The 25,858-nt window shown below is 39.8% G+C and overlaps 1 protein-coding gene across 6 annotated transcripts in view; it reads right to left on the reverse strand.

The window, feature by feature from the left end:
- Positions 1-744: 744 nt before the first annotated feature.
- Positions 745-25,858, reverse strand: part of KCNK10 (potassium two pore domain channel subfamily K member 10) — a 71,605-nt gene continuing 46,491 nt past the window's right edge. For all 6 annotated transcript variants that reach the window (XM_080593021.1, XM_080593017.1, XM_080593016.1 and 3 more), the window contains 3 exons: positions 13,234-13,420; positions 9,932-10,074; positions 745-7,927 (listed from right to left, as the gene is read on the reverse strand). In XM_080593021.1, the coding sequence (XP_080449147.1) occupies positions 7,304-7,927; positions 9,932-10,074; positions 13,234-13,420 (954 nt within the window). In that variant the 3' untranslated portion in view covers positions 745-7,303. The remainder of the gene's footprint in view (positions 7,928-9,931; positions 10,075-13,233; positions 13,421-25,858) is intronic.

Genomic DNA, 25,858 nt, shown 5'->3' on the forward strand with positions numbered 1-25,858 from the left:
AAAAAAGTATTTCACAACTGGTCACACATCCACCCTATTGTGTTTTGTTTGTTTGTTTGTTTGTTTCTCATTATCTTTCCCAATCACCTCTAGGAACAATTAGTGGATCAGCTGGATAGATAGATCAGCTTGCTGTTCAACTCTAAAAACGAAGCAGCCTTCTGCATATCCTAGGCAGTAGGTCACCAAGTCAGAGCAAACAGCTACTGCTAGGTAAGGTCATGCCCTGAAAATGGGAAATCAAGTGAACAACCAGGATGAGAATGTGCATAAACTAGAAAATGCAAATAACCACTTTTTCAAGAGTGATATAGAGTAGCTAAAGTAGGTCCAGTTAGCAGACACTAAAATAGGGGTGTGGGTTTTGGAGAAATAAATCTTGAGTTACACAATAAATGCACAAATAACAAGAACCAGTAAAGACTGTGTAGCATAGCAAGTATATAAAGAATAGCAAAATAATTAAAACAAAACAAAACAAAAACAACAACACAGGGGCTTTATGTCAAGGAAGGCTCAGCCATGAGGGGTCTCTACAGACTTTACACAGAAGTATCAACCATGCTTGCAGGAATCCTTTGTCACCTATGTTTGCTGACAACAGACCCACAGTTCAACAGGTTGCAGCATCTGTTGGTGCATCTGTTGGGAAACTGCAAAAGGTGAGATTAATCACAGCTCCTCCGCTCTTGATGGATGATAGGAAAAAAAAAAATCAGAAAAAACCAACAACAACAGGAGAAGTGTTTTCATCATCTAGAAGGTCTTTGTTGCTTTTTTTCCATCTTAGTAAAACATTACATCATATAATAAAGACAATAGCAGCAAATTTATCAAGACGGTACAAGCACATTCTGCTTTGTACCCCGATAATGACATTTATGAAATTGTCCCTTTTCTGAAAATGCCTTTCTAAAGCACCATAAAATCTTACAGAGAGAGAAAAAGAAAGAGGGACAGAGACAAGAGAATAGATAGAATATCTTTGTAAGTAGATTTATGATTGCTTATACTATGATTTGAAGTTGATCAGGAAAAAATAAATAGACTAGCATCCCACCAAAATGTTTCCCCAAATTTTAGAGAAAAATAAAATTCAAATGCAGGGTTGAAAATGACTAATCGTGGTTTCTCGGCCCAGTCCACAAGGTCTAGATCAATTTGTACTAGAAAAAAATGAGCCTAAAACTGCATTGGAACATTGGCCTTAACAAATTCAAATTGTTGCAAAGTTGTTATCCAGATACAAATCCTGCCTTTTTCTAATAATAGTTACTACATGACTCCAGGATCTGGAAAACTGCTAAATGGGAGGCTGAAGGCTGCTATGTTTGGCTTACATCTCACAATAGGCACTATAAACTTTCCTCTTTAAGCTCCCAGTTCTCACAAGGAAAAAGAGTGTGTGGGTGGAACATATTTGGGAGACTAAAATATTCTCTTACACGCCACATATCACCTGCCTGTGATTTGCTCTCAAGGAGCTCAGCCAAGAAAAGCACATCCTAATTGTCTCAAAGGGGCACTTGCTAGAGAAATGCCCTCTTTCCTCTAAAGCAGTGTAGGTATCAGTGGCAAGATTTTGCTGAGACACAACCTGTCTGCAGATATGAGGGCGCACAGAAGTTCACGCCTACCTGCACAGAGTGGCAGGCATCACCACTGAATCTGTGTGCAAGAACTGGTTGCATGGGCTGTGTGAGGGGTGGGCACATGCACATGTTCGCATGGCACCTTTTTCAGTCGGTTCCTGAGTACTCACCAGCACTGTGGACAAGACCTGCCCTTAGATTGGGTGGTCCTGTGTGGAGCCAGGAGTTGGACTCGATGATCCTTGTGGGTCCTTTCCAACTCGGGATATTCTGTGCTTCTAGACTGACCTATTCAACCCAGCGTGATCCGGCTCCCAGAGTATGTGCTGGCTTCATCAGGACAACCCCAAATTAGCTTTTGCAAACTGCTTCTTTAGAGTGTTTGATTTCATCAGCGTGAGTCAACATGGTCTAACATCATTAGATACTTGAGTTGTGCTGGCAGGCAGGAACAATTATGCTCCAAATCAGCAATGGTATTAACAAGACTAACTGCTACTGGTAGGGAACAAGATGGGGACCTTGGGAAGAATTAGGCAACCTACAGGAACTTCCAAATCTGCATTTATGTGATGATATATTTCAGGCAACTAGTTTCATACATTAATCTACTAGCTTCTATTTGAGTTCCACAGATTTGTGTTGATTTGCATTTGTGTTTTCATTGATATTTTATTGCCTAGGGAACCATTTCTGAAGCTGGGCTTATTTGTATTTAGTATTGACGTAACGCCATCTCGGTAAGTGCAAATAGCACTTCAGTGCTCAAACAGCAGATCTTCGCCCTAAAAAGCTTAAAAGTAAGAAGCTAGCTCCTCTTTACTGCACTGACTTTGATGGGAGCAGATTTTGGTCTTAGATTAAAGAAACCACAGTTCAGAACAAACAGAGGTACGGAAAGGACTGAAGCAGTTCCCAGTCACCCTTTAAATTTGTCTGTTTAGCAGAAGATTTCTTGTTCCAGTTTAATATACAAGATTACATAAAGCTTGGTCTTTGCCTGTTATTTATTTTTAGTGGATGATGGGAAAAGTGAGACTAGCAGACATCATGCTACCTGACAACACAAGTAAGCCCCTGAGAAAACCAAAGCTGGCAAACAAACAAACAGCCCATGTACAGCATAAACACACATTCTTCAGGAAAATACAGGTTTCTTAAGGACAGGATTTTTAACACCCTGAACTCACAGACATAATTTGTTTATCGTGGATTACAGAGAATTTTGCAGAAAGTCTCTGGCATCGCCCATTAATGGCTTTGGAAGAAGCAGACTTCTACTAGAGACATCATAAAGCCAGACAGCAAAAGCTCAGATGGTTTATAATTTCACAGCAACAACGAAAATCAGATTTCGTTAATATAAATCACTACTTTTTTATTTACTATTATTTCTAATAACGTGTTTATTAGAAATAATGTTCCCTGTAAAAAAAGGACAATGAAATTCACAGACTGCCACATGGATGAAGTTACAAACCTTTTCAAAACCACTCATGCAAAATCTGCACAAGCTCAGTGATGGTTAATGGTTCAGGAGGATCCCCAAAGGAGCATGCCAGAAGTCTCCCGCACAAGACAGGAGAGAGTGGGATTGCAGAGCTAAAAGCTGTAGGAAAACAGACAGCTGAGTCTTCCTCTATGTGTGAGGGCTGCGGCTACAGAAAATCCATGTTTCCTTTGTTCTTTCAGGTCCCAATTCCCATGTCAAGTCATGTTGTGCTCAGTGCAGGATCTGAGAGTTAAAGTCAATAAGTCACCATTTTGCCTGACTTTATTTTTAGGCTGCTGTGAAAGGTTGTAATTAAGTGCAAGGAGACTTGGATATGCTTCAGACTATCTTTTGCCAAAACTTGCAGTAACGGTTGAACAGCCTCACTAGAAATAACTATTTTTTTTTTCTAAGTAATTTAAATGCCAAAGGGTGAGAATTTTAACTACCAAGACACTCGATGTTTGAACTGAGATCCTCTCCCAAACTGCTACATATAACTAAAACCCAGAGATGGCCTTTGCCAGGGGAGAAGCAATGTAGGACAATAAAATGTCATTTTAGTTTTCAGACATCACTGGATGCCACCCTACGCAATACACCCTTTGCACTTCCCACATTGAAATACAAATGGATGTGTATTGAGGTATTTAACAGGCGATCATATGGGAGAAAATATTTGCTCCACTAGCAGACTGGCAGCTTTCTCAGCAAGATTCATAGACACACAAATGAGGGTGAAGGGGGGGGGGCAGAATGAAAAAGGTTATTTTGCTTTCATGTAAAAGGTCATCCAATGCTCTGTTCTGTATCTCACTGGGAGTTTATTCAGCATCACCCTCTGTCCCTGAAACAATCATATCCCAAACCAGAAGTGGGTGAAGACACAGCCTGGTAAAATGTCAGCCAGGGACTCGTGCATGGGATGGGCAGGCAGAAACTAAAGCAAGCCACAGATGCCATCAGCTAGAATCTGGACAGGATGCAGACTGAGAACTCGGAAAATTTAGAGATGAATAATATGCCAGGACTGTATTGTCCTTCTATCACATCACAGCAAGCAGTTCTGAATTTGGCCACCAAATATTACATCCTCAGCCACTTTGTCCATGCTGACTTATTTTCTGTGATTTGCCCACTAACTCCCTGCTCTCGCAGACAAGGCCTACAAGAAAACTACTCTTGCTTTCCCTGCACAAATGCAGTGGCTATGACTAAGCCTTATTTTTCACAGAGAGGTAACGTATCTCACATATCCTTGCAGCTGTCTGTGCATCTGTGCAGGACTTTTCCTTTATAGACAAGCATTTCTTGCGACAATAACTCAGTTGAGGAGCAAATCAAACTGCATGTGTGATGTTGTTTTTGGCATTTGGTAACCATGGAGAATTGTTAGCACAATCTGCATGTACTGCAGGCTTTCAGGCTCAGGTGACTTGCTTTTGTGTGCCTGATCCTTATACAAGCAAAGTGCAATATGGTGTAACCAGGCAGTACTTTAATTCACGGGACCCCAGTCACACGTCTGAGCACTTCTGAACCTTGTCTGCAATTCAAATTCATACTCGAATTGTAGCTTTTGCTCCTAACTTCCTACTAGTCTACAGTAAAGCCCAAGATCTAAACAACAAAAAGCCTCACTACATCCGAGTGTACTTTATCCATCCTGGGTCCACAGAATGAGCGCAAAAGGCTTCACTGAATTTCCGAGACTTCAGAGGACTTGCTCACGTGTGGCACTGGAGGCCCTACTTCATCCCATGCCTGCCCAAAACCAGGACTGACAGGAGGGCTTGAGGACTCCTGTGTTGAACAGACCTGCTTCCCCGTGGTCCCTGCCTGCAGCCTGAGCAGGATGGGGTCTGAGGGTGGCTGCAAGCTGCTGTCCATGTCATGGTGTGGCCCCGAAGCCTCCAGCAGCAAGGGCAGCTATGGAGTCAGCTGAAACCTTCCCTGGGGACGAGGCTCACCATCCTGCCTCCAGTATGCCAAAGCCAGCAGACAGCCCTGAGCTTTTAGAGATTCATTGGTGACCTAAGCAGAATGCAATTTCTGTAGGCCCTTATTGAGTTAAAGTAATCCCAAATGACCTGAAATTTTTCAAACTTTGTTTTTTCATCCCTAATTTTCAGACAGATAAAGGAATTAGAAAGATGATGTGATACTTCAAGTGAAGTGAATCAGCAGACAGAACATACCAAGAACTTTTCCTCTTCTGCACTAGTGATATTTGGCTTGCTCCTGCAAATGGTGCAGAGTCAATTAGATATGCAAATATGGATACTAAAAATTTGCATTTTCATTGCCATGTTTCTATTCATAGCCTTGGCAATCATATTCTGGTGACCAGTTATATTTTGAGTTGGTTCGTTGTGCATGAAATCTAAGAAACTATCACAGAAAATGGAGCATGCATTTCTGTGTATGCAGATATGGGCATGCAATTCCAAAAGTCTGTGCCCATATGGCCTGTGAGTGTCTGTACGTTTGACTAGCTTATAGGACTCGGTATGTCTCTGCCATCTACATCCATGCTTACTTTACCTATACGCCTACAGCTTGAATTGCAAGACTATTTAAGAGTTGGAGAAGGCGCAGGGGAGGCATTGCTGGTGCAATCATGTATTTCATTTCCGGCATGCAAAATCTTCTATCTGCAATGGCAAACAGTAGCCTGCAGGCTGAGACTACCAAAACTAAGTGTTTTTCATAATTCCTATTAATTATTTTGCAGCCTTTTCTTTGAATATTTACTATGAAGTCTAGGGAAATTTGTGTGTCTTATATCCATATACGACCAGACACCACAAATGATTTTTTTAAAATGCCTACAGTTTGGTTACATTTCACTTTAGTCTGGAAATGCAGAGAGCTCATGTTTAGATTTATCAAGAAAAGAGATAGCAAATGCCAAACAAAGATAATACCTGAAAAGGAAATTAAAACAAATAATTCAAAATACTTATTTAAAAAGTTACAAAATATGACAGCATTAATGGCACTTAAAGCTATAAGCACTTAAAAGATTACCACCATATTTTTCTCAACTTCTTTTCCTAAATTTCTTTTCTCTCTTTTTTTTTTTTTTTTTTAATTTGAGATTATGACTGCAGCTCGTGCCTAGACCCAAACCCAGCAAAAGGGGCATAGAGCCCTGAGATTCTATGGTTGCCCTGGCCCTCATTTGAATAATGTATATGCTCTTATTTCTATTTTTAAAAATTCAAATTCAGCTACAGAGAACAGCAGTATGCTGACATGCAAAAGCTATAGCTTTCCTTCTGCCTTCGTAGTCTTACAGCATTAAAATTGAAAGATTTTTCAGTGGTAGAAAGTGTGAATGAGAAATTCTTTTAAAAAACTGTTGGCCCACTGTTTTATACACCTAGTCAAATATTAAATTAATGTTTCTCTTCTTTTAAACAACATAACACTAGATGTTGCATTTTCTTCATATGCGCTTTCTTGCTGTGAGTTTACATTGAATATTTCCTACAAGAGAATAAAATCCATTTGTTTCTTTTCTTTTTTCTTTTTTTTTTCTTTTTCTTTTTCCACTGGTTAAGATAAATACCCACAGAGTTTTTTTCTTTTTTTTAATGAAAAGAGCAATCCGACCCTTAAATATGTCTCTGTTGATTTTTCAAACCAGCATCCAGCTGGTGGCTGTGTCCACTGACATTCGTTTGGAGTTTAGAAAGATAATGCATCTGGTTCAAAAATGGAAAAAAAAATCTAGCTTGGATCACGTGCCAAAACATAAACTAAGCCTTACTGAAAGTTTCTAGTTCACTCCAATAATTTCTCCTCTTTTTAATCACCAGGGGAAGGCTTAATGAATACATACTCCATTACAAAGATACACTCCTTTTTGTTGCTTTCAAAGGCTCCTCTTACATAGCTGCCTTTTGTCTAATGTTATGCCATGGTCATATCACTCTGGTGGTATCGCCGTGGTTCAGTCTCTTCCTTTGCGTTTTGCCCTGGTAATCTTATACAGGCTGAAATTTCCATGTGCGTAGTTTTCTGTTGCCATTCTGCAGTGCTGTGTTCCTGACTTGTTTTGGCAGAGCAAGCTTGAGTCTTTATGGCACAGTGAAATATTCTTCGATGCTATATAATTCAGACTGAATAAGGAGTCTGTATAAGGCACGTGTCTCAATATATATATGTATATAAAACACTAACATTGTTAATTCAAGTCAAGCATCTTTTACATTTAATTTCTGTCTTCAAGTAATGCTTTGTTTTCATGTTCCCTTTCTTTGGTTTCAGTGGGGATCACTCCATTCTCCAGGTCCGAGTGCTGCTGGATGCAGTTGGTCAGGACTGCAGTGCTAGAAGAGTTTTCAGAATTACACATCTTCTCTGTCTCCTCTTCCTTTTTTTCTTCGTCCAAGGAGTAGTTTCGGAAGGTCTCATAAATTTTACGCACATCCTCAGGGATGGTCTTTTTGAGGTCTTTGTTTTTCCTTTTGGTCATCTTAGCAGATGATCCAAACTTGTTAATGATGTTGTCCTCAGATGCCCCCTGCCCGTGCTTGTTGAGCTGATCTGACCCTTTAAGGCGCAGGTTATTAGGCCTGTTGTTGATGCTTTCCTGAGATGAGGCCTTGAAGCGTCCCGTTTCCAAGGCAGTAAAGACAGAGCGCTTCTCTGGAGACAGCATGTCTAAGGAGTGGGCTCTCTGGTCCAGGCCCAGGCGCCTGCGCTCCATGCTCCGGATGGTGGCAGCCCTCTGAAGTTTGTCGTGGATCTCCACGCTGAGCCGCCGCCGTGTCTCTCTGAACTCTGCTGTCACGTTTGCTTTCCACTCAGCTGCGTGGGCTTTTATTTCTCCAACCTTTACAACAAGAAAAATAAATTAATAAAAATGAAAATAAAGAAAGAAAGAACACACACAAAATGAAGTGACGTGTTCCTACAGAACAGTAGCATAACCATTGTCTGGCATAGATTTGGAGACGAGTCCCAGGTCCAAAGCATACATCTGGGCCAAACTTCAGCAGCGAAGTGTTTATACTCAGGAAGGGTCTAAAGATACCAACACGTGACTAGTACATGACTTATGTGGCATATCACTGGGGTACCTGTTTCACTTCTTGCCACCCCACAGATTTTATAGCTGTGTTCCGTGGCAGCAGGCCTTCATGCTAATCCCTCCATGATTAAGAACAAAATTCATGACTTAAAATATCAGCAGTAGACAGTCAGGAGGGGGCAAAATTATTCACATATTATATACTAATATGTCTCAGAGCAGCACAGCAACCAGTGTGTAGCAATACAGCAATGTATTTTTCTGTATTGCTCATGGGCAGAGCTGTTCAGTCCCATTGAATGTTCTACTCAGTGCCACAAAGCAATTAATGTTGGGAATACCTATTAAGTAACTTCAAATACTCCAAAAACCTGCTGATGCATCCAGTCTAGGGTCCCTTCTCTAGGTCAGCTCTAGCTGTCTTTAATGGAGGTGCCCATTGCCTAACTGTCCAAATAACACCCCCACAATCCAGCAATAAGTAAGTTGCTTCCTGAAGGAGGAGTTTTCAAAACACATCAACATTCTGTGTGGGCACCACGAGGATGTCCTTAAATGTCTCACTGTTCTGTTCTCTTTTACTCCTTTGCACCTGAAAGAACAATAACAACTAAGAATAAAGCACTGACATGGCTGCTGAACAAATACTTCTTTAAAGACAAAAAAAAAGACATGACCAAGCAATATCTCGGTCAACACAGGCCTTTTCTAAAGCTCATCTAAAGGAGAACAGATTCAGGAGTGCAATGTTTGCAGCAGCCCACCAAGGTCAATGGTTTCCTTGGGCTGCTGGGGCCAGAACTCCATTTCTGCATCCAGTGGTCCAGGTGAACAGATGTCCTCCTAGAACTGGATTACCTGTGGTAGCAGGCATCTCACATCCACCATGAGAGCTCAAATTCCCACCTATGGGTGCCATAGCCAAGTGCTGTCTTGCTACTGAGCAGCCTGACAGCCAATGCTCTCCCCTTTTATTTGTGGAGCTGCATTGGGCCTCAGGTGGGTCAGCTGCCTTCATAAACTATAAACAGCACTGCCTCTGTCAAATTTTGGTTATTCCTTCTCTTTAGTTGACCCTTCCAGGTCAGCTTTGCTAGGAATGCAGGAGGAGATTGCATTAAAAATTGAAATTATATTAACTTCCTCCACAGCATGCTTCAGCTTCAGAGCTACAGCAATTACCTTTCATTTTCCACTCTTATTCTGAGCACTAGCAATATTGTCTTTGAACCATGGAGGGCATGTTCTGAGTGTATTTAATCATGTTTTCCCTGATGCCGCCTACTCAATTTCTTCAAACTTTAAAAACACGGGGGCCTAAATCTAAACCCTTACTCAGAACCATATTCTTTGACATAGGGAAAGGTGGGTAAACGCAGTGTTGAAGCCTGATTTAAAGGCAGATTATTGTTTAATAAGGAACAGAGCCAACTAATGTCTTAAAAATCCATGCACCTCTAATTTTGAAGAAAGAGCACTTGAAATTTTTATGACAGTTTTCAAGCTTGCTTCAGAGTGAAGGCCAGCCTCGCTTATTTCATAATTGCAATCCTACTGGTGTGTTCTGTGTATTCAATAGTACTGATAGAGGTGAAACAACATAGGTTTGCTTCAATTGCTTTTTTCTACCCTTTGTGAAAAAGGTAAAGATCAGAGCTAACAGGATAGCGAAGACAGCCAGTGGAGTAAACCATGGGCAATACTGTGCATTGGTCAAGCAGAGGAGCATCCTTCATTAGATAAGCAGGAATCAGGCACTTAAAGCTCTCTTATAAAATGAAAAACCAATGAGATATTATGTCATACCTCTTCTTTTGTCTTCTTGGACAGGACTCTTAACCAGTCTCCAATCATACTCAGGACAGCAGCAAAATAGGCAAGGCCAACAAGGATCCAGAACCACACTAAGGGTTTATACCACTCCCGGTAATGGATGTCAGCATTTCCTCCTGCAATAAGCATATACTTATGCTTAGGAAGCATGAGATGCTAAAATTGATGACAAAATATCTGCAATTCTGAGAAATTCCTTAAAATATTTCTTGACTCTTGCCAACACCATTGTAGTTCTAATAAAAGGTGAGAGGCTTGTCAGATGGGAGGAACAGTCTGTTCTTAATTTAAGATTCTTCAAAATTGCGTATTGTTCTGCTGCTATATGACCTGCCAGAGCACCTAGTAAACTTTTTTCTTCAAATTGCTGATATTCTGAAGCAATTCTGAAATTCCTGCTTCAATAGTACTTGCAACAGCATGAACACATTTTTAAGAAAAAAAAATAATACAGCTAGTCTCCCTTATCCTGAACTGCCTGCAGCCTGGTAATTTGCTTACTTCACAGTTCAACCCCCTCAGGTGATAGTGTCTCCAGATTCTTTGTTTTTAAATACAGGATTCAGAGACCTCTGTGTATAAGACAGAAAAATAACTTTGCCTTCCCCTCCAAATCAGGGTATCTGATAGAAAGCCAATGCTGTATAAGCTCTGATAATAAAGATATACTGTCTGCTTGGATATCAGTTATGACCTCTGGTGGTCGTCCGGTCCAATCACCCTGCTCAAGCAGGGTCACCCAGAGCAGGTTCCCCAGGACCATGACCCGTTGGCTTTTGAAAATCTCCAAGGAGGGAGACTCCACAACCTCTCCAAGCAACCTGCGCCAGTGCTGAGACAAGCAGGAATCTTAGATGCTTTTCATGCAAGTCTCAGGAAGAGCTAGTAAAACACATACGTGGGCATTTGGCAAATACAGTGAAGGGCCTAAAACAAATGCAGTAGTAGCACCTAGGCTGCTACCTACCACAGAACAGGATAAACCTTTGTAAAAGAAAGCAGCTACAACCTCACTTTTGAGACTTCTAGACCTATCACAGTGCTACATGCACTGCAACAAAGACTAAGTCCCCCGCCTGGAACATAGGCAGAGGAATGCATATTTCCTAATCTTCGTTGTATGAGAGCTGGACACCAACCTGTACCTCCTTATCACAACAGAGAGCTTTTAGGATTTTCCTATATTAAATTCCCCAGATGACACAGTTCAGTGTCTCCCCTTGAGCATTTTGCAATCTTAGATATTCTATAACTCTTTAATTTCACCCAGACTGAGCATGAGTGTGCATACAGTGACTGAACATCCCCACGAAAGCTCAGACATTTGAGCACTGGCAGGAACCCAAATATTGTTTTTGATGTTAATCTCTCCCCATCCACTGTATGAATCACTCTCTTTTTCCAGTCTTCAAGACTGCAAAACAATGGTAGGTGGGGACAGCTGTTGCTATGGTACAATGAGGCTGTTCTGATCAAATGCATCCCTGCAGAAGCTCGCTATGAAGCAGATTGTCTAGGTCTGTCTTAAGTAGAAAACAGGCAATTGATTTCTGAAAAAAGTATGAAAACACTTTTTTTCAGCCTATCAAATATTCTTTTTTTTTTTCTTCCAGACTATATCCATAATTGTATTTCCAACAGTACTACAAAAACTCTCCCAATTTGGCAAGAGTCGGGACACATTCTAGGTGGAATAAATCAGCATAGCTCCACTGATGCTGCTTTACGACATAGCATTTTCTCTTTGATGTTGAAGGGATAGAGATACAGAGAGAATAAAGTGACAGAAAATGAAAGTGACAGACAATCTTTCTCAAAACCAACAATAAAATCAAAATCTCCTGGTGATCACCTGCCTTAAGCTCTTAATCATGAGACGATCTTTGAAGTTTTCTCATTCAGGGTACCCATTTGATTTTTGAAAAATCCTGGCCACTAGTAGCAGCCCAGCTGTGTATTAAATTCTCCCAATCATGTTGAATATAGAACAATTTAAAATTTATTTTTTAAACTATATTATTAAAGAAAACATTACCAAAGTGCCACATGCTTAAGAAGAATATTGTTAATTATTTTTACTTCATACTGTGGTACCACAAAGCCAGAATAGCAGTGAGTTTCTTACTTCACACTTAAGTGGTTAAAGTGGATCAAGTTCATACAATCACTTCTACTTCTGAATGCTTGTGAAATGCTTTTTACATATCTTGGGCTTTGTTTGTTCAGTGCCATTTTTTCCTCAATATTTCACATCTTCTATACCACTATGTCAGAAAAAAAGGAAGATGAGAGTCTTGTCTACAAAAGACTTGTCTACAGCTCTTCAGCAAAGAAAACTTTACATATCTCTGTAGTTTCATTTGATGTTTTTAACTCATATTCCACTGATGTTATAGGAAATAACAAAACAGTAGCATAATATGGCTCTTTGTAACATAGGCAGCTTAATGCCTTTAACTAGGACCACTAACAGGAATGAGGAGTAGAGGTCATGCACTAATGGAAAAAGAAATTCCACTTATTTTAACCACCTTTTCCTTAGCAAAGCAGTAGAATGAAAAGAACGAGAAAATTCTCTCATCTTGCTAGCCAACAATCCTGACTTCTTCTTTGGTAATTGATAAGGATGGATATTTATAGCTCCAGCTAGTACTGTATTCATCATAGAGAGCAGCCTCCTAGCACCGAGATGCATACATACCCCATTAGTCCTTCCTTTCCTACATGAGTTTTCCTTAACAGGGCAGCTGCAATGTAGAAATTGTTGCCAAGGCTGGAGAACAAGATCCAGCCTCTGAAATGCTGCAGTTTCTGCAACAGAAGTTTTTAGCAGCCCACTACTGCATCAAACCAGACATTTCTCCAGCCTTATAGCTCAACCCTAACTTGTAAGAGCTTTGTCCATTCATCATTTTGGCTACTTGCTTCAGCAATCAGCCTCATATTGAGACCTAATGGACTAATACAAATCCTGAATTCAATAGGAAAGTCATTTCACTTGTGCATAATTCATTGCACGATAAGGAATAATCAGGACTTCCCAGACTCCTGTTATCTACCCTGCTGAAAGCTTGCACTCTGCAGATGGAAAGGCACCTGGGTCTTAAATCAGCTTGGAGTCCTGCATGTTATTGCACAGGAACCCCAACAGAAACACCTGGCTTCGTTTCACTGGTTATAATATACTGTGAAAAGCCCCCTCTCCACAGCAGAAAATGAATTGTAAGAGCCAAGGACCTCATGCACAGCACCTAGGCTCAAAGCCACTCGCTCACCTGCTACAAAGTCACCAAAGCCAACTGTAGTCAGAGTGACAACCACAAAGTAAATGGACTCCAAGGCTGTCCATCCCTCGATGTGTTTGAAGATAACTGCAGGAATGGTCACAAAGACAATGCAGCCAGCCAGGATGAAGAGGATGGTAGAGATCACACGGATCTTTGTTTGGCTCACTTGTTTTTTCTAGAAAATGGAAATAACAAAAGAAAATAAAAATTGAGTATATTACTGGGACTATATATCTTATGAATGGCAGACAAATCATGCTGGTGTAATCTTGTATTTCTGTTCCATCCATTTGTGAGCTTATTAGGTAGAACACAACCTTCCCTCTCACTGAGAACCCTCCATGGGAAATAGTGAACCTCTATGTCTGGCCACAGAAAAATGGTGATTCCCATTTTCCATTCACTAGACAGTTACTAACCTACAAGAAATACACCCTGGAAAACCAGTCCTGAGCTTCAGAAAGGCTCAGTACACTCCATTCACTCCATTTCGGGTTCAATATATAAGAAAAAGTGTATGTTCACACTGCCATACATATATGTAAGGCCACATTGCCTCACCAGCCCCAAGCATTCAACAAGGAAGACTGAGACTAAAACGAAAATAAACCTTTCCTAAAAAAAAAAAAAAAAAAAAGAAAAAGAAAAAAGAGAGAGAGAGAGAGATTTTATTATTTTATTTACTAACAATTCATGCTTTCTAGACTTTCCTTTGACTCAGGATTTACAGCTTTCATTCACAAATATGAAGGTTAAATCTTTTCAGAAATAGATAGCTATGCTATCAGTTCACTCCAGAACTACAGGGTTTATGTCAAATACCACATAACCTGAGATAAAATTACATATGTAAATACATGCTGGAAAGCTCTTGAACAAATAGTACGCGCATTACTGGCTGCTATAAACTAAATACAAATACAAGCAGTGTAATTGCAACATTTTACACTCCTAGATCATACAAACTCTCACTTTATTTAGTATAAACTTGGATTTTGTTTCCAGTAATACTGATGCAAGCCTGGATACGCACAACTGACTCTGACAGATTTATTTCAGATTTCTATGTTGTACTCAAATGAACTTGCAATTCAATAGAGTTTCACAAGAAGCCTGGAAACTACTAGAAATGTTACTGTGCATTAATTGCAGTGGCAGTGTAAATTCTGAACAAATTAGTTTTCCAAATCAAGCATCTTCCTGAACTCAGAAATGAGATTTCATTCCAGATTAGGACGTTGCCTAGACAGGAAATAAGAGGCTTCAGAAGTTATCTTTTTAATATACAAAAGGGATATTGCCTGAACTGGTTAATATCCAATCATTTTGTGAGCAGTATTGTTTCCACTAAAGCATTTATTTTAGAGGTGCAATGTCAGATTACAGATCTGTCAGATTATTAGGCATTCACCTGACCTGGGATGCTCTGTGCTTAAAACTCAGGTAGCAGCATGAATGTACAGTATTTCAGAAAGTTTTAGTTTTGGAACTGTTTGAGATTATCTCTACTCTTAATTTTTTATTTTCTGTATGTGTGCATTGTTTTCTGTGTCTGGCTGCATGGAAATAGTTAAATAGGATTAGTAATGCAATGCTATATATAAGATTAATTAAATACAAGGCATGAAAAAATTGTATTGAAATACCAAGGAGTTAAACAACCCAAGAACATAAAAACTGACTTGACCTCTTATTTCCTCTTTTCCTGGGGAGTCATCTTGAGCAGTTTTCTAAAATGCAAAGAATGATCTAGCTTTCTTTAGAGTTATGGATACACATTAACACTGGTAGGATTTCAGGCTTACTGTATATGTAGAGAAGGGAAAGCAACTGATCATAAAGATGTTATATGGTATCTTAGGTTGGCAAACTTGCTTTTTGCCATGGAGGACAAGGATTTAACCAGGCTGTGTATTTATTAGTTTTGCCACAGTGACTTGTTCACTGCTAAGTGCTTCAGTTTCCCAATATGTAAAAATGAAATGGCCAACACCTAGCTACAATGTAGGTAGGTACATGCAGTGCTGCACAGTACTGGAAATCCTTCAATAAAAAATTCTTTGGAACTGCCGAGCACTACTAATAAAGCAAAATTTCCTTCCTTCAATCCCCATATAGCAACAATAAAATGCATTTGAACATGTATCAGCATTGCCTTGTCTCAAGATAGAAAAGAGTGGAAGGAATGATGCACAAATCAGTACTAAAGGTTCAGGACATCTGCTTGTTCATGAGCGATGAATTCAGCCAAAGGTGACTCTTTGAAGGTGTTTTTTTATTTTTTATTATTATTTCTGGGGGAAAGGGGGTAGGTTTTTTTGTTTTGTTTTGTTTTTTAAGTAAAGGTGGTAACACTGTTAATGAGAGAATCTGCAGAAAGGCCTGACTCATGGCTATTGTGCACCTCAGCCACTAGCACAAAAGCGGAGCAGCTGAGGATCTTTCCTTTTCTCTTCTTATTCTTCCACTGGTACAAATGAATTCAGAAAGCAATGGTGAATAAGGAATAGCATTTTTAGAGCTAGTGAAAAGAGCACAAAAGCAAGACTCAGAAGCAGAATTACTTGCTGGACAATAACACATGATATTCAGGGTATAAGTGAAAAGGGGAGCTTCTTACATATAGACATGTGTTCTGGAGACATTCAGAGTATAAATGTTATAGAACCAAAAATGCTAAAGCACAAATGTTGTTATTCATGGAATATGTACATTGTAATAATCACATATAAAAAAGGGTTGGTTTGTATGTTTCTCCTGTGGATGGAATTGACCTTGCTATTTCCCTAAAAAGAACATCATGCTGTGCTGCACGTTTACTCAAGAATAAGGAAACACAGCTTTTACATTCCATATATAGCTGTATCAAATTAGACAAGATTAGTCTAAGCCACTGCACTGTACCAACTCATTATTAAAAGAAATATACATATATATATTACATATAAAGACACTAAAGGGTGAGAAATCGGAAGAGGTTCATACCTCAGACCTTTGAATTACTGAGTCTAAAAAATTAGGCTGGTACTTTCACTAGAAGAGAAAAAATAACATAAGTTCAAAATAAGATCAATTCTGCTAAAGAAGCTTTTTTTTTTTTTTTTTTCCTCAGGGCAGTATATTTCATAGGTACAGCCATCTTATGCCTTTTTGATACATTTGTTCTTTTTCCAGCCTGACGCTTTAATCACTATGGTATAGAACTGTTTTCCCTCTCGCTTGGTGTTCTCATGAACTCATGACCGTATTGACTAAATAGTGATCCAGCTTTAACAAAAGGGAAAAGAACAGTTTGGCTCAGCATGGCCTAAAACGTACTAAAACAGGGCACTCCACAGAAATGGCATTCCTGCTTTCTTACAGCTGAGCTGAGCCCAGGTCTCTGGTGTTCTCTAACCACTGAGCTGTTAAACAAAAGATGGCAATCACCTGGTACTGGGTCTGGCTAGGATGGAGTAAACCTGCCCCACAGCAGCCCATTCAGTGCTATGCTCTGCACATGTAGCTAGAACATCCCTGAAATCACACCAGTGTTTTGTTTGTTGCTGAGCAATGCTGGCACAGCATCAAGATCCCACCCCAAACCTCCAAAGCCAGTAGGCTGGTGCTGGGCAAGAAGTGGGAAGGGGACATTGCCAGGGCAGCTGACCTAAACCGAGGAAAGGGATATTCCACGCCATATGGTGTCACACTCAGAAAAAAGGTGGGAAAGGGAAGGAGAAGAGGGGGCTATCATTATGAAAACGTCTATCCTCCTGAACAACAGCTACACGTATTGAGGACCTGCTTCCCAAGATACAGCCAAACACTGCTCGTTAATGGGAAGTAGAGAACAACTGTTTTCTATGTTTCTTTGCTTCCACATGACCCTTGCTTATTTTTTTTTCCCTGTAATTAGATTACCCTTATCTCAACCCATGAGCCTTTTTCTTTCTCATCATACTTCCCCCCTCTCTCCCTTTGAGGAGGGGAAGTGAGAGAGCAGATGTGGTGAAGTTGAGCAGCCCAGCAGGGTGAAACCACCACACACCTGCAGATCAGGGTCAAACCACGTCTTGCACAGTCTTAGTGGGAAGAAAAAAAAAAAAAAAAAAAAAAAAAAAAAAAAGAAAGGTCAGTCACTTAATCCTAGTTTCTTAAACCCATTTTCTCAGCAGCACCTTCCTCAAGCACTGATATACATAGTTACTTCCAGGTACAGGATTACATGTCATACACACCCAAACTTTCCTCAGAAGCGACTGGTTTTGGTTTTCCCATTCAGCATGCAGCTGTTATGGACCACAAGCACCTACCTATCCCCACGTACTAACACAGGGAAATTTGGCCTCTACATGATTTTTGTGAATCTCACTCACAGAGCCAATCTGTTCAATTTGCAACCCCATGACAACTCGCATCAAATGTGCCTTTTAACATCAGATTGTGTCAGAAACATGTAGAGAACCAGTGAATTCTCTGAAGAAGGGATCGTGTTTTTGTACTTCATTAAGACTGCCCCAGTTCAATTTAAGGAAAAAAAAAATATATAGACCTTTAGACTAGTAATGATACCGATAAGTTAGACATCATAAATAAAATTAGCTGTTCTTTCCCTTCATGGTGTCAGTTTATCATCATATGACCTAGAAGGAGTTTCCACATCTCCCTCCTCCTACCTGGCCTCGTCTTACTATACAGGTCTCTGTAATAGTACTCCAAGTAGACTCTTCAAGTACTGCAGGTCATTGCAGCATAATAGGTCTATCTGTCAAAGAAACTTAGAAATATCCCATGTTCCCGCAGCATATGAACTTCCAACAACCTTGCAGAACTTCCAACAACCTTGCAGAAAACATTTTTCCAATGACTTTACTAACAAACAAGAATTGCATTTACGATTTTGACAGTGAAAGAACTTTGTTTTTTAGCAGTATTTGCAAATTAGAGCCAAACACTGAAAGACAAATAGCTGAGCAACTCCAGCCAGGCTAACACAACCTCTGAGCCCATTTCATGGCATACATACAGAGTTTTCTACAAGTGTCAAAACGAAACAGAGGTCTTTTTCTGGGAAAAGTAGTTAATCTCATAGTGGTTTACGTTAAATGAAAACACTTTTGAAAGGGATGTTTTCTATTTTTTGTTGCTGTTTTATCAACCAAGTTCTCTCTACATTTATGAAGCAGATGATTTGTGAGCCATTCATCAACTATAAACAAATTAGTGCTTGCTTATGAGAGAGTCTTCAATTTAAATCTAACTACAGCAAATCTGAAAAAAAAAAAGATTAAAAAAGAAATCTAATAAAAGAACAAAGAGTTTTCTATTATATAACAACCTATGAGGAGTCATCTCCATTTACTGATGAAGTTGCTGATTTTACTCTTAAGGTAGTTAAGTGCTAAACAGGCAGCATCACAGAATCACAGGATATCCCAAGCTGGAAGGGACCCAGAAGGATCATGAGTTCAACTCCTGGCTCCACACAGGACCACCCCTAAATCAGACCGTATGTCTGAGGGCATTGTCCAAATGCTTCTTAACTCCAGCAGGCTCGGTGCAGTGCCCACTTCCCTGGGGAGCCTGTCCTTGTGCCTGACCACCCTCTGGGTGCAGAACCTTTCCCTAACACCCAGCCTGACCCTCCCCTGTCCCAGCTCCACGCCGTTCCCTCGGGTCCTGTCTCTGTCCCCAGAGAGCAGAGCTCAGCGCCCGCCCCTCCGCTCCCCTCGTGAGGGAGCTGCAGGCCGCCATGAGGCCTCCCCTCAGTCTCCAGCTCTCTAAGCTGCACAAACCCAGTGATCTCAACCACATTTCATAGGCCTCCAGATCCTTTATTATCTTTGTCGCCCTCCTTTGGACACACCCTAATACTTCTACGTCCTTCTTACATTGTGGCACCCAAAACCGCACACAGTGCTTGAGGTGAGGCCACACCAATGGAGAGTAGGGTGGGACAATCACCGCATAGGACATCATATTGTTCGTACTAATTCAAACAACTACTGTCAGCCTGCTTTAGTGTCAAGAGGGTGAGGACAGATATTCTCATGGAGAGATCCTTATTAGTAGAAATTAGTTCTTCGGCATTTTTTCCATCAACAATTGTTACCTTGTCTTTTCCTTGTTTTCTTTTACATACACTGGGGTCTTACCAATTTTGGTCTTATCTGATAACTTCAGAAGTTAAGAGAAAAGCATTTTTTTTTTTCTCTCTCTCTCTTTTTTTTTTTTTTATGTCTCTTGTCCCAGATCTACGCTGATGAACCGGATGGCTATTGCCCTTTCCAGGTGAATTTCAGGTGTAATTTCAGTTACAAATTTTCTGACCTGACCACTGACAACAAAAGGAGCAACATAAGAACTAGGTTCTTAAGTTCCCAAGCTGAGGCCACTGAGATGACACAAATTCCTTCAAAAAGGAGTAGATTTTTTTCCAAGTAGAAGACATTAAGCACGGGATCAAAAGATACTACAGTCAGTTTTCAGACCAGACTAAATGCTAAATATATGGAACATTACACCATATTTCCCACGTGCTTGTTCCAAGGTTTTGTAGTGTCGCCTTTCATTTCATAGAAACTAGACCAATATACAGCACTACTCAAGCAAAAATATCGCTGGAACATTTGCTGCCTCACAGTGAGTTCATATGGTTCCTCTGTCTTCCAAAGATTTTCTTTTCTGAATTCCTGACAAATATCCCCAGGACTTCAAGCAAGTTGTTTACCTTTTTGGCTAGTTGACCAGTGTCATATTTTTAGTGCTAATATACTGTGCCTTCACGGAACATGCTGTCCTCATCTCTGCACAAGGCTCTGTATTTTGGAACACTCCTCCAAAGAAAACATACTTCTTTAACATGTCTTTTGTCCCCTTTGCCTACTCCTAACTTTATGCCCTCTCCCATGCTGCCAGCTATTCTTGGAACAGATTCTCTCTTCCTGTGCTCAAATTAAGCAGCTCATCTTCTAAATCACTTCCTCTAGATCAAAATATTTTAACAAAGGAAAACCAGTCTTTGTACTCAAAGCATAAAAGAGAATATCAGATATATCGATCCTATTTTTTCCTCTGCCACAAACAGAGGAATACCTAAGTATGTCCATAGTAAAAACATTTTTGGCAGGCTAGTACAGACAGCGCCTATAGTTATGGGTTCACACTGCTTGCCTTTCAGATCAGTAAAATGTAAGCCAGCCCAGATCCAGAGCCTGGCACAAAACGCAGTAAGGTGAGTAGCCCATCTCGGCAGGCTATTCTGAAAGACTGGAACAACACTGGACTCACAGAGCTCCTCTGTGGTGAGCAGTATAGCCATATCAACATCACTGCTGCCTACACCTGTTGTTGTGTATTTCTCTCTAACTTCTCCTAGCTCCTTCACATTCAAAATGACACTGAAAGTAAATTTGTTTTCAGTATCACTTGTGTACACATAACATCTAAGAAAAATATATCAAATTTTTTGTTCTTGACTTCGTTTTGCGGCAAAGTTACTCTTGCAGTGTGTGATAACATTGGATCATAGAATCACAGAATGGTTTGTGTTGGAAGTGACCTTAAAGATCATCCAGTTCCAACACCTTATTCGTCCATCGTTCCCCCCCCACATCATGGGCAGGGACACCTCACGCTAGACCAGGTTGCTCAAAGTCCCATCCAACCTGGCCTTGAAAGGCCTTGAAAGAACACTTTTCTCTGGCAACCCTTTCTAGCACCTCACCGCCCTCACAGTAAAGAATTTGTTCTGAATACCTAATCTAAAACTACCATCTTTTAGTTTAAAGCCATTACTCCTTGGCCTATCACTGCACCCCCTGATAAAGAGACCCTCTCCAGATTCCTTGTAGGCCCCCTTTAAGTGCTGCAAGGCCACAATGAGTTCTCTCTGGAGCCTTCTCTTCTCCAGGCTGAACAACTCCAACTCTCTCAGCCTTTATGAAGATAGGAGAGGTGCTCCAGCCCTCTGATCACCCTCACAGCCTCAACTTAGTAATTATTTACGTTATTTGGCAATAAATTAATTTAAATTTCCCAAGTTGAGTATGTTTTGCCTGTGACAATACTTGGTGGTAAGTGATTTGGCTGTATTTATTTTAATCCAGATTTTTTTCCCTCTTGTTTTGCCTGTTTTCTCCTCTGGGGGGGAGGGAGCAAGGGAGAGAGCAGCTGCATGAGCAGCCAGGGCCAACTCACCACATCAAAGAAGGCAATGCCCTCTGAAAGCCTAGAAGCAGAATTCCAGTAAGATATCTGAAATATATATATGACATTTCAGACACCTCCATGTGTTAAGAACAGTGGTTTGAGCCATTCCACTAGAGACAGGCTTCCCTCACTCTGCCAAAGCAGCTCTCTTGGTGTCTCTGTGCTATTTTAATTCTTGTTTTTTTTTTTTTTTACAAAGAACACTGCTATTGCTGCAAAAGAAGATGCAAAATCCATCCCCTATTTCTTAAGTGTAGTAAGTAGCATAGGGCAGATGGATATAAAAAGCTGTAAGCACTCCCGTTTGTTACTAAGCTTGGTAGAGACAATCCTGAATACGTGCAAGGCACAGGTCAGGGAAAAGAAGGATTTATTCTTTACATAGCTTTTTTCCCCATAAAACCACACTTGTGCAGGGTGTTTGCCTAGACCCAGATGGAATACACAAGCTTCTCACAAGGCAACAGCTTTCTCAAATGTTATTTTTATAAACTGCTAGGCATAGTTCTTGCTGTAATCATAATGTGAGTACTGATATAATGTTATGAAAATAACAAAACACTGGTATGGAAATTTTCTAGGCTTGATATATCCCTTTTCAATCTTCAAGCACAGATAGGACTTTCTTATATGAACCAACTAATTTCATCAAGTTGCTCATTATGCTACTGAAGAAACAAAAATAACAATATTAAGTCCAAACCTCTGTTCTGGCTGAGCTGTATTCAGGACAAGAAAAAATAAACATGGGAAAAGAGGGATCGACTCTCTATGTACTTTTCCCAGACACTGGAGCAGACAGAGTGCAACAGAGACTCATGGCATAGACTTAAGCAAATTCAAAAGATGCATTCAGAGGTTAAATTTGGAATATATTGCTCCTTTCCTCCTTCATTCCCTAAACTCTCTTTTGAGTTATACCTATATTCTCCTCTTCCAGGGAGGAAGAATGGGTTAATAATGGTTGCTGTGCAACCTTCCCTTTACCTGAAAGGATTCTATGTTGCCATTCCTGGTAACCCTTTATTTTGATCATTGCTGAGTCAACACTTCATCTTGTTCATCAGTGCAATGCAGTTATGAAGAAGCAAAGAAAAGTGCCACATAACAGCAAAGCTACATTTATTAGTATGTGCTGAGTCTAATCAATAAATGCTCTGAGACAGAGAAAAACAATTATTGTAGCTAGATCAATGAGAGATCTAGTTATCTATAGCATGATGTGGCCAATTGCAAAGACTTAACAAGAAACTGAAAATCGGTGTTAGAATTATCTCCTCTTTGCAGGATGGAGAAAGTCAATATTTCTTTTGCTAGCTCTGCTTGGGCTTTGACTTTCTGCTCTGTCATGTTTTGGTATTATTTTCTTCCTCTCTAGTGAAACAAAACATCCAGATTCCTTCAAGCTGTTGAGTATTCAGAACATTGTCTCCATGCCACAACTCTCTCCCTGTCCCTCCCACCTTTCTTCAACATTTTGCAGGAGCTGCCACTGCTGCCTGCTTATAGTTCATATTCCAAGGTAAAAGGAGGACAGGGAGCACTGTTGAAAGGAAAGGGTTGGCATGGGGAGAAGAAGGCCTCAAATACATTGTCCCATGGCTCAAAACATTTCCTATTGCCACAGGGACATACGCATATGCCACAGGAATATATGGACACGTAAATTATGTTAGAGTGGTTAATATGATAGCTTGACAGTCCTGAAAGCTGAAGACAGAATACACAAAGCAACATCACACTACATTTGCCATCTTCATACAGCCTGTATGCTCCTTGAAGGAGCATCTCCAGTGAGAAAGTAGCACAGCCCTCATGCCTCAGATGAGTTACTATGTGCAGGTACCCACACGAAATAAATCCTACCAACTGCCCTTCATGAGCCATCACCACTCTCACATTCAGTCTTTGATACTTCCCCCCAAGGCTACCCACAGGAGTTTTGGAGGATATTTTGAAGAATAGTAACTAGAATGCTCTTCTATGTATGTGTCAGTGTGGGATCAACAATCACTGTATTATTAGTGATTTTGAGCTTTAGTTGCATTTCTGTCTTGCTTTTCCTTTGGACATAAGTCAGATTTTCAGAGATATCAAAACCAGCATCAAAACCCTGGAACATAGGATTTGGCACTTTTGCACTGCGCTGTTAACACAGAGAAGTTTGCCCAGCAATATGACCAAAACTTGAAGCAAACAACAAAGGGAGGATATTCACCAGTAGTGCTTAGGAAACACTTTAACTTTCAAGTCATTGTTTTAAAAGTTCACGTTTTATTTGGCATTAATCAGCAGCTTCTATTGAAGTATCTCATTTTTTTAAGCCTAACACAGATTATTCAAGAAACCCCAGCTGTTCAGTATACTCTTAATCATGCTTTCAGCTCCTGTTTGTCTTGTGTTTCATGAAGGAGAATTGTTTGAGACTAATGGGGTTTATTTAAAGTGCTCTTCACTGGAATTAAAAGTTATGTGACTAATACTAATTTTAGCAGGAGGCAGGCATGTGTAATTTTACCCTTTAGAATAGTGGTTCATAGCTATTTCAAACCATAAAGGATTATTTAACTCCCTTCCTAAAGAAGAAATTAGTGATTCAGGCTCTGTATGGAAACGCATCTCCTTGCTACTGCTTATCCTTAGGTCACTCTGAATACTGACCTGGTTTCAAACCAAATGAGAGTTGGCAAGCACGAGGCTTTGATACAGAGAAAGTAATTGTGCTAATCTTTTTTCACTGAAAAACAAAAACAAAACAAACAAACACACAAAAAAGAAAAGAAGTACACAGAGGGAACAATAGGTGGCAGAAAGACAGAAATCATATTCTGGGGAAAATCCTTGATGTACATGATAATTAGCCTGAGTATGTAAAAATTATCAGTGGAAAAAAAAAAAAACATTTCCTGAAAACTTAACTTCAACAATACTTCACCATGTTTATGTTCTTCTTTAAGGATGATAAAACATCATCCATATGTTTGGAAACCCTTTCACTCAGGCACAATAGCATCAATTGCTAAATAACTCTCTTATCTTGCACTTAAATCAGTTTTCTAGCCATTAATTGCCAACTATACCTGTCTTTGGTTTATTAATGTATTCTCTGTAAACATTCAAATATGCTAAAACGTGAGGCTCCACAAAAAGGCAAAATAAAGAAAGGATCTTCGGTTCATTTACTACACTACCTACAGTCTATCTACAACCAGAAAGCAACATAATAAAAATTGCTTCCTAAACGAAAAATGTGTTATTATGATTTATTGTAATACAGACAGATACCCAGATACCCAACAGCAATAAATAAAAGCTTTGTATTAATCATGGATCCCTCATTTGTTTTTGTAGAAAATACTGTTTTAAGAGATGTAAAATATTAGGGGCATTGCAGTTCGGTGACAAAAGCATGACTTCAGTTAGAAGAAATATTGAAAGTTTGAACCTCTAATAATTTTAAATAATGAAGAAAAAATAATAAAAAGATATTAAAAGGCCTCAAGTAAGCAGGCAAAGCAGTACAAAATTTCCTCTGGAGTGCCCTGTATTCAGTGATCTATATCGCTAAGCTACATTGCTCTGTGTTTAGCACTTAGAGAAAGAAGTGTTACAGTAATACCAGTGATAGCTACTTTGGGGAATAAACTTCAGTGTATATTGGGTTTCAGTTTTGGTGCATTGAGCTGGGTTGAGATTCCCAGATAACGTTACATTCTAGATTTAAGCTAGTTATAAAGCATTATTTTAGAATAGTCTTTCCTCCATTTATAGTATCACCTATTCAGAGAGACTGATTTGACTCGAAAATCAGAACATTTAATATATCTTCCTGAGAGATAATAAACATAATAAACAGTAAATAACATGTTCTTCCTTCTTAGAGCTTCTGACTTGTCTCTCTAGCAACCCAGGTATGTCCTTTCAACTACCACCAGGTTCAACACCTCCTGGGGCTCTCCTCAGAGGTAGATTCACTTCAAGACCTTCATGATCCTCTCTTTGAAGTTGCCTCAGGCTGATGTATTTTCTCAAGCCCTATAGGCCTAACAGACCAAAAGGTAGTCAAAGAGGTTTAAAAGGCCTTCCAGAGATGTCAAGATCTATACCTAACTGTTCAGTTTTATATTAACCCTTAAACTGGATTAATTTTGCAAGAGGTTATTGACTTGCAGGGTTAAATTAAAATATGCTCCATGATCAGCCCCAGTAAGCTTTAGGCTGTAAACTTGGCAAAGAAATGATCTGGTTAAGAACAAACCAGCAAAAGGTTTGCTTCACTTATTTTATTTTCCCTGAAGTGGATTAGCTATAAGCATCACTAACTGAATTAAATACCCAATTTGAGGAGATAAAATATCAAAAGCTGGTACTCCAAGTCTTGGATCCACAGATTTTGTCATGAATTCCTGTTTCCTAGCAT

This window comes from Anser brachyrhynchus, assembly GCF_964034855.1.
Source record: "Anser brachyrhynchus genome assembly, chromosome: 5".
NCBI classification, from domain to species: domain Eukaryota; kingdom Metazoa; phylum Chordata; class Aves; order Anseriformes; family Anatidae; genus Anser; species Anser brachyrhynchus.